The sequence below is a fragment of the Trematomus bernacchii genome, unplaced genomic scaffold (assembly GCF_902827165.1).
Source record: "Trematomus bernacchii unplaced genomic scaffold, fTreBer1.1, whole genome shotgun sequence".
Lineage (NCBI taxonomy): Eukaryota > Metazoa > Chordata > Actinopteri > Perciformes > Nototheniidae > Trematomus > Trematomus bernacchii.
Window position 1 is genome coordinate 15,095,817 of NW_022987564.1, and position 9,692 is coordinate 15,105,508.

Consider the following 9,692-nt stretch of genomic DNA (forward strand, 5'->3'; position numbering starts at 1 on the left):
CAGATAATAACTGCTCCATGTTGAACCAAATAATGAATAAACAAATGATGATAATTAATTATTTATTGGAACTACTTACGCTGCCTGTGGACACATTTGTACGTGTGCAGCTCACCTGCTAAAAAACATTACATTAGATTTGAATTGTTGTTGTGCAAATATTGGCTCTTGTAACATTTTCTTTATTTTAGTATATCAGGACATTTTAGACCAGTTAAATAAAGAGTCACCGACATGTTTATAATGTTTATTTCTGGAGGTTTTGACATAGATGTTTTTGGTGTTATCATCAATTCCACGTTCACAAAGATTTGAAGGTTTTTAACCCCACAAACCACTGATCTCTATTTAACACTTTAACTTTTCAGGATCCTGCAGGAGGAGGAGAGGAAGTGCAGAGAAGACGAGGCTCGCTTCATGGCTGAGCAGCAGTGCCTGAGGGACGAGACCCAGCGCGTCGAGGAGGAGAAGGAGGCGCAGGAGAAGGCCATAGCCGAGCAGGAGGAGAACGACAAGCAGCAGAGACAGGTCAGGTTTTTTTTTAGGGCAACCAGTGCCTTTGATTAAGTGAAAGTGTTTGAAAGGGGGGGACAGAAGGGAAAACCACGGCAAATGGTCCTGGGCCAGATTCGAACCCCGGTCCTCGCCATGGTGACCGAGTTACAGTACATGGGGGGGCCACCAGCTCTACCAACTGAGTTATACGGAGGCCCGTTCTAGGTTTAAATTGTTGTCGGAAAAATTACTGTCGGTTGATGCTCTAGTTTGTCCAGGAGGAAGGGAAACAGGTGAATGAGAGTTTATTTAAAGGTCACCTATTATGCAAAATCCACTTTTTCATGTCTTTTATACATAAACATGTGTCCCCTCTGTGTAAAGAGATTCTGAAAGTTTCAGGAAAAAAGATTCCCTCACTTTTTGTCCTGATCCATTTATATAAAAACCTGTCTGAAAATGAGCTGATCAGATTTTGGCCTCTTTATGATGTCATAACGATTTTTTGGCTTGTGTAACCATTAGCCAATCACCAACCAAGGTAACCCCCCCCCCCCCACCTTATCAACTGAATCTCCTCCTAGAGCACCATTGTGTTCTTTTAAACCAAATATCTCTCAGAGGGGCGTGGGGAGGGGCTCCTTATTTTCATCTAAAGTAACAGACAGAGAATCAGCACTTTTGAAACAGGTCTGAAACAGAGGGGTTTATGGGATGCTACAATGCACGATCTGTTTGGTGTTTTGAGCCAAACACTTCAGAGACATGTTTTGTATATATCTGAGACCTATAATATATTGATGAAAACAGTATAATAGGGGACCTTTAAAGGTTTCAGATCGCGCCATTACTTATTTGATGTCGATCATATAATCCAAAACGTCAAAAATGTGACTTTTAGAAAAATAAAGACTTGTTTACATCCTACAAGCAACACTTTATAACTAAAAGTTGTATCCATGGGCACTCCAAAGCAAGTTTATTTTAATAGCATTTCATTAACAAGGCACTTCCGAGTGCTTTACAAAACAAGTGACAAGCTTTTTCGAAAAAAGGCAAAAATAAACCATTTAAAATGACCTTTAAATACAAACAAAAATACTCTTTAAAGAGCCAAGAAAACGAAAAGAAAGACAAATTAAAATGGAATAAGACAGTTATAAAATACCTTAATTCAATGCTGTGAAAGATTTGTATAGGTATTCATTTGATTTGATAAAAGGCTTTAAAAAGGAAAGTCTTCTGATTGAATCAAGTGAAAGTTGCAGCAGACCTCTGTGCTTCTGGGAGTTTGTCCCAAATGAATGAAGCATTAAAACAGAACCCTGCTTTCACTGTGGGAATCAGACACTGAACCCAACACTTCACCAGTTAGACACAGTATCACTTCCTGTTAACTCTAAATACAGTATGCATAGAAAAGCCTCTAATTTTCCATTAACCACCATGAGTCCCTGCGACCCCCCACATGCAGTAAACCCAGTTTACCATCTGTGCAGATTAAAGCGCACAGGGATGCCTGAGCTGTCGGGGGGTTAGATACCGTACTCCAGTCCAAACATCACTCGCCCTCTGACCACTGACTGTCTGGCATCTGGGCAGATTAAAGCAGGAGAGAGTGCTGCTGTCACGGACAGCTCGCTGGTCCGAGGGCCCTTGTGTGCCCGGGCAGATGCCAGCTGGTGACCTCCATAACGGAGATGAGCAGAGGCTGAGGGGGCCATTGTGATCGGGGAGAATGTGGCAGGCCTGTGTCTCTGCTGATAGTCGGATAAGCAGCGTCAGTGTGCCTCAAACACTCAGCCACGCTCCACTCCCCTTCTCCTCTTCAATCGGACCATTGTTCCACTCTGACAGCTCCACACTACAGCGGCCTCATCATTCTGAGAGCTCAAGTGTAGCACTCACTGTAATGGAAACTGAAAATGAGTGTGAATATTTAAAATGTGTCTCTTTAAATGACATTTCTGCAGTTTAAAGTCAGGGCATAGCAGATATCTGAAAAAACAGCAGTATGCAACAGTTGACAGATGTGAGTTATGCACACATCATTATTTCTGTTTTCATTGCGCACTTCTGTTGGCTTGCTGTTGAATCTAAATACCCTGTGAAGCATGTAATGGAGGTACTTAGATAATATCACTTCAGGCCTAGGGGCTGCAGGACAGACTGAGCGTGTGCTGCCGACTGCTGGTTAAAAGGGTTTGCATTACACAACTCAAACGCAATAGAAACCACAGTGGTAGAAAAAGTACACATATCTTCGACTTAAGTAAAAGTGCTAATACCACGAAAGACTAAACTCCAAGTCAAAGTCTTGAATTCAAAAGCATATTTAATGAAAAGTATTATTAGCACAATGCACTTGTAGTGGAGTAAAAGGTCCAGAACCTCAAATCTATAGTTAAGTAATGTAGTTGACTAAGTATTTAGTTACAGTCCATCACTGACTATATGAAGGAAAATGTAAGTACCTTTTTCAACCAGATAATTATATGATGTTATTTATTAAGACTCAGTTATGCAATCATTTCTATCAAAAATAATAGATAGCCTTTATTGTCCAAGGAGGTAATTTACTCAAGTCGGCACATCTCAAAAAATGTAATTTGGTGGACATGTAAAGGGAGAAATAGGACTTCCTGTACACTTGCACAGAGTACGATTCTGAAATTCAACTTGAATTAGACAGTTGGGCAAGTGTCATTTGCTATGTATTTTTTCTCTGTATTCTCAGTCTACACAAGGGCATCTGAAGTGTGTAACAGAATATTTTAATGAAATTAAACTTTTTTTCTCAACTCTGGTGAAGCAGGTTTCAATAAAAAAAATGACACACATCCGGTTTATTTAAAGTCTTACGTGCAATATTTCTGTTTTCTTTCTTCAGAGGGAGGAGGCTGAAGCCAAGTCCCGCGAGGAGGCCGAGCGTCAGCGGCTGGAGAGAGAGAAACACTTCCAGAAAGAAGAGCAGGAGCGGCTGGAGAGGAAGAAGGTGAGGAGGAAGAACGTTAACACTGTAGCTTTTATCATAGTACTTCCTCCCTCTAAAGAAACATCTCACTAACTGACCTCTCTGTCTGATCTGCACAGCGCCTTGATGAGATTATGAAGAGGACTCGGAAAAGTGACGCAGGAGAAAAGGTCAGTGTGATTTCTCTTTTACAGAGAAGACATTAACACACTTCTTGGAGTTTTAAAACAGACGTCTTTTTGTTGTTTATCTTCACAGAAAGAGGTCAAAGCTTCTCCACAGGTCAATGGCAAGGACTCAGATCTCAGTAAGGGTAAGTGTCACATCATCAAAATACAGGAATACCTCTAAAAATCTAATTTGTTTAATAATAAAGCTTTTTTTAAATAGCACTTTTCATACAACACATGCAGCTCAAAGTGCTTTCCAAAATGACACATCACAAGAAATTCCCCTCAGAGTATTTATTAAGAACTTTACAGGTACATGCAGCAAACTATAGCAAATAGACACAAGGAGGTAAAATGTATGATAATAAAAATAAAATAAAATAAATAATGGTTTCTCTCCGATAGATAAGACACAAGAATCTGAACTGAATCGATGCAACAATATAAAATATAAAACCCCATAAAACAAAGTGAACATATAGGTACCAGAGAAATAAAAATAAAAGATAATAGTAATAACATTTCCATAATTCTAATAAAGGTTAAACGATTAAGAAATGAAAAAGACCAACGTAAAAATAAATATTGCTATTGAAGCAAAGTATAGCTCATGATTCACATCTTTCTGCAGCAGCTGGGAGCCTCCAGAGTCCTGGTGCAGCTGTGTTCAGCCCGTCACAAAGTGTTCCCGCTCCTGTTGCCAACGACGTCCAGCCCGCCGCCCACCAGAACGGCATCTCAGCCAATGGAGGGGCGGCCAACTTCGAGGAGATCATCCAGCTGAACAACGGATCCAACCCTGCGCAGAGCGGGCTGGTGGGTGAGCCCATGCTGGCGTTTGAGGGCGGAGAGCCCTTCCTGATGAAAACAGGCCCCATGAAGCCTCAGCATGTCGCAGGTACAGTGAAGACTCAGCAGCTGAGACTGTGAGGACACAGCCAAGGTGTGTGTCCTGGTGCTGAATTCACCACTATAAAGTATACTGTTGATTGTGTTAAAGGATGATAATTGTTTAAAAACACGTTCCTACATCCGTATTGCTTATGTGACCCACACAAAGTGTAATCACAATTGTATGTTTATATCTAATATGATTTGATATGACCTGTTTAACAATGGACAGCTTATAGTAACATGAACCCTAATCACAGTTTATGGTAGTTAGAAATTATAGAACAGGGTATGAAGAGAGAGAAAGTAAAAAAAGTATATTACAGCCATCAGGTGGAATTATTTCCTGGTGTTTTGTTCAGAAGGATATTACAGATGTTTTCAAAATGGTGTTGTTTGTTCACATCATTTTATTGTGTGTAAGGAATAAGACTCAAACCTGGGTGAAAGTAACATTAGATAATATAGAAATTCTCGTCCAAGAGATTACAGCAACAGAATAATGTAAAATGTTACAGTTATAATATGAACTGTACAAGAATACTAACTCATAACAATGAACAATTAAAGTAAAGTAAATGTAGTTTTATCAAAAATCTCCCTACACAATTTTAAAAGTGATAAGTAGATATTTCAATGGAAATAAGATAAGGATTTTTGTTTTATTAATCATTTCTATTCATTTGTATGAAGTAGCAAAATATCAAGTATGCCTATGAATTCTTGAGGAATCAAGATGTGGGGTTTTATCGTGTTTAAAGAGGCTCTATTATGCTTTGGGTTTTTATTTCCTGTAGTCTGTTTTATAGGTTTGTATGCATGTAAATGGTCTGCAAAGGCTAATATCCAAAAGTTTCCTACAGAGGGAACACTTGAATCTACAAAATACAAATATGAACCTGAAAATGAGCTAAATAGATCCTCTTAAATGTATTCATGTGTATAGATGTGTTCAAGAATAGCCTATGCTAATGCTAATGATGCTAATTGTGAAATACAGAATCAGTGCTTTTAATGCCTACTGGAATAGAAACTTGATTGAACAAATATGAGTTGAACTGTTCCCCTGTATCTGACCTGTGTTGTTCTCTCTGCAGAGGTCCTGTGAGTCCCCACTCATCTCCATGGAGACGCGCCTTATGTCTCTGCTTGAGCTATGAGATTCATGCCATACCACAGCAGCTTATAGAAGAAGAAAAAATTGTGTGCCAAACAAACAATGAACTGCGCTGAATTCACATGTTACAGTATCTGCCGCAAGAGGACAACGAGGAGCTTCTCATCTGAAAATATAAAAACATGCAACAAGTATTCTCTGTCTTCACCGCGTGTCCTGGTGCAGCATCTGTCAAGTTGTATTATCAAATGTCACATGCAGAGTTTATGGTGCACCTTAAAGATGACGGACTGTGTAACACATTTTTAGAAAATACAGTATAAGAGTCTGGAAATACATAATATTTGACAATGGTTGTTATTATTACCGTCGTTACGATATTGTTATTGTTATCTTAAGTTGAACAGTGTGTGTGTGTGTTTGTTGTTTTGTCTTGAATTACTGAGTTATTTAACATGGAGCATTGTAAGGACTGGCCACAGACAGTGTATGTAAATGTATAATGAGCCTGGCTGCCTAGGCCTCCTGTTACAGGGGATCTGTGAAATAAAGCTTTATGAAAGGGAGCGTCTCCGTCTGTCTGCATTTATATCGATTATTATTATTAGAAGAAGACATTAGATAACAAGATTTTTCAGTGTCCTAATGGGGTATTGCAGATTTTGTAATAAAGATTCTGTTTTTAGAGCTGCTCATGGGTGAAAATAGCTAAGGAGATTTGTGATTGTGTGAGGAAAGACAAAATACATATAAAAAACATTGTGTTATACATCATTCATTAAACACATTTGAAAGGAAATGCAGGTACCAAACTTGAGTATTTCTCTCTCAACTGTCGACAGCATGACAGTAAGATGTTCAGAGGAACCAGAAGGTGGCAGCACTGAGGATTTCAGTGAAATGTAAATGTTGCTGCACCTGAACCCTGCTACCAGACATTTTAAAACCCTTGTAGATCATATATTAACACATTTGTAAGGGTTTAGTATTGCACTTTCATACAGTTATAAGATGTGTAAGAGACAGATAAAAAAAATGAATTTGATATGTTTTGAGCAGCAGAGGTCGAGATATCCTGACTTTCTTTCTTGAGATCAAGCTTGAAAGACAGTGCATCCTAAATTTAATATAATTAAATCTATTTATTAGATCTCCTTGCCACTTAATATTACAGCAAGATTTATTTTTGTCAGACTTGATAACACAACTTCACGATATCAGAAGAATATAAAAAATGTTTGAATCCAATTTAAGACTAAATAACATTTACTTTGTCAAATTAATTAAGTTCTCTTGATTAAGATTATTAACTTCATTAAAATGGCTTGTTTCAAATAAGAACCTGAATATAATCCACAATTAAACATTTATTAGTTTTATAGAGGTACCTTTTATTATTCTTAAATGTTTTTCAGAGACATATTGGGATATGGTAATGGAGAACAAACTAAATAGGTGGTTAACTCAAAATTAGACAAGGACCGACATCGGAAATATTCCAATATTCAGTTATTATGTAGGACTTTCAATTTGATAAATCATACTTCCTTTAGTTACTAGAGATAGCTGGGTGCCCTAATACAAATAACTAATATTATTAGAGATGTACCTTAAGCTAAAAGGGACTGAGAGTGTCTGTGTTTGATTTATTTGACCTCCAACAGTGCAGAGCGACAGAATATGTATTCTAGGTTCTCTTGAAATTGGATTTAATGTATGAGAATGAAAAAAGGTCTTTATTTCCACAGGGTGACTCTGTGTTCTGTGTGTGTTTGACTGTGGCTTTATGTGGCACAGAGCAGTGAACTGACCCCAGACAGCTCTGAGCCCAGAGATCAAAGGAACGTGCATGAGATGTGCTGTCCACCTACTATGATGCACTCTAGCAATCAAATATTAGAAGCCTTGTGGCCGCTCTGGTTTTCCCTTTAGCTCCAGGTCCTCAAACGGTCTCTGTGCTGCAACAGCCGGTCAGCTCGGGTCACAGGAGCGCTGACATATCAGATGTCTAACTAAATACACTGGAGCCTGTTTCAAGCCGCCATAGAGCACAGATGTGATTCTGGACAGAAACCTGGAGGGAGAACATATTTACTTCGTCTGTTTGCTTTGGTTTGGATGGTGACTTTGCATTTTGAAAGCCTATTCACCGAACAATACAGCAAATAAAAGAGTCCATGCTCTGAATAATGAGACCCCCCTTCTATTTCTCTGCAACTCGTGGTCCTTTTCGGGTTTATATTGCTGTCTGATTAGTGGGTATTTACATGCTAACACTGCACATAAAACAAATGAATAATTTTTTTTTACAGAGTCTTGAGGGGAGGGTAATATTTTGAGAAAAAACTCAGAATTTCCAAGATTACATTTCTCAATTTAGGAGGAAAAAAACCGTTGATATATTTTAAGTTTAAAGTGGCACATTTGCAAGAAAGAAAAACTTAAATATTTTCTGAGATATTCATAAATAGTGGAGAAAGAAAATCTGAAATTATATGAGATTTTTAAAAAGTTAGATCAATCGATTTCTTGTAAATTGTGGGATCTTTTGGTGATACATTTATGACTTTAATCTTGGGATAAATATTTTCTCTAAATAATCTTCATCTAGTTTCCCTGGAAAACAGATTTCATTCCTGCATTCTCGGATTTTGAAACAGTTCATGAGGCTTATAGCCAATACAGAAAATGCACGCAAATTGGGATAATGCATCTATCCTACATATATGTGTTGCACTTCAAGGAAATCAAGAGCACATGAGTTATTTTTATATTTGTGTTAAAAGTAATATTAATAGGCACACATTTATACAAAAAAGGCTATACGTATATCATCATTTATTGAGATAAGCAATAAAGGTCAAGTTAGCATCCCATAAAATCAAATAATCCTTTGGCGCTTTCACAACGGAGTACTTTTCCCAGTAGGCTATAGTTCCGATATAGTTCCGAAAATGTGCGTTCACACCTTTATATATACCGTCAGTGTTCGAATTACCCATTTGCTTTCGGGGGAGCCCTATTTTTCAGTGCACATCCTGCTACTAAATATTTCACACGCACGCTCTGTTTCTGCGAGCGGCAGGGAGATCAATATACTTTTTGCCTCTTTGCAAATCTCACATCTACATTTTTTATGAAAAGCCATGGATACCTTTCATTCCACTCACTCCATCTTCGTCCAGCATCGTCAGGTTCGCTAGTGCAGGTGGCGCCGACGGCTGTGGCCGTTGTTGAAGCCTCTTCAGGCTCCGCATCGGCAGGCCTCTCCCTCGGTGTGGAGCTGTCAAACTTGACCCTTAAAGGCCCCTACACACCAGGCCGATATCGGCCGTCTTGCGTTGTTGGGGGCGAAAACGGGTTCCTTGTCGCCCAAAGTCAATTTGGGGTGTTTCTCAATCGCGAGTACGCTTGCTTGGTAGCACATGTCTGCCGAGCATCTTGCTTCAGAAGCGAGTCAAGAATACTTCCTGGCATTCGGAAAAACGAAGTGTGGAACACGCTAGCAAGTGTGCAGGTGTGCGTCATATGAGAGGCCCCGCCTTACATCTTCCGCCACAGATTTGGGGAAATTGGTCCGTGCGCAAAGCATTGTGGGGATTTTAAGACCGCGGAGTCTACTCATGTGCAGCCTCAATATTTCTCCAAACGGAGTACGCCGGGCTCGGTAGATTTCCAAGTATGCTGGAGATTGGAACAGTACTTCGGCGGCACTCGATGACGTAGTATGCTTGAAATAGTGGCTCTGAAGCAGCTTTACTCGCGATTGAGAAACACCCTTGGTGTGTCCCCAACCCTCGGCCGTGACACGCCTTATTTGGCCTTTCACGGTCGACACCCGGCCGATTCAACATGTTGAATCGGCCAGGTGTCGGACACAAGCTATCGGGCCAAGAAACCACTCTGATCAGCTGTTCAGCTAGCAAATGAGAAGCGAAACGGAAGTGAGGGACGTAAACAAACGATTTAAGGCACAAGACAGCAGCTAAACACCAGCAGGTGATACTTAAAGACATCAAACATAGCCCTTAAATGTCCTCTCTTA

At 39.4% G+C, this 9,692-nt stretch overlaps 1 protein-coding gene across 7 annotated transcripts in view; it reads left to right on the forward strand.

Annotated features, from left to right (window-relative positions):
• The window catches only part of LOC117477574 (MAP7 domain-containing protein 1-like), a 39,450-nt gene extending 33,237 nt beyond the window's left edge, over positions 1 to 6,213 (forward strand). For 5 of the 7 annotated variants that reach the window (XM_034124266.1, XM_034124271.1, XM_034124272.1 and 2 more), the window contains 6 exons: positions 369 to 528; positions 3,386 to 3,490; positions 3,589 to 3,639; positions 3,728 to 3,782; positions 4,271 to 4,582; positions 5,628 to 6,213. In XM_034124266.1, the coding sequence (XP_033980157.1) occupies positions 369 to 528; positions 3,386 to 3,490; positions 3,589 to 3,639; positions 3,728 to 3,782; positions 4,271 to 4,569 (670 nt within the window). In that variant the 3' untranslated portion in view covers positions 4,570 to 4,582; positions 5,628 to 6,213. The remainder of the gene's footprint in view (positions 1 to 368; positions 529 to 3,385; positions 3,491 to 3,588; positions 3,640 to 3,727; positions 3,783 to 4,270; positions 4,583 to 5,627) is intronic. The other 2 variants (XM_034124270.1, XM_034124268.1) reach the window with 2 other exon arrangements.
• The last annotated feature ends 3,479 nt before the right edge of the window (positions 6,214 to 9,692 follow it).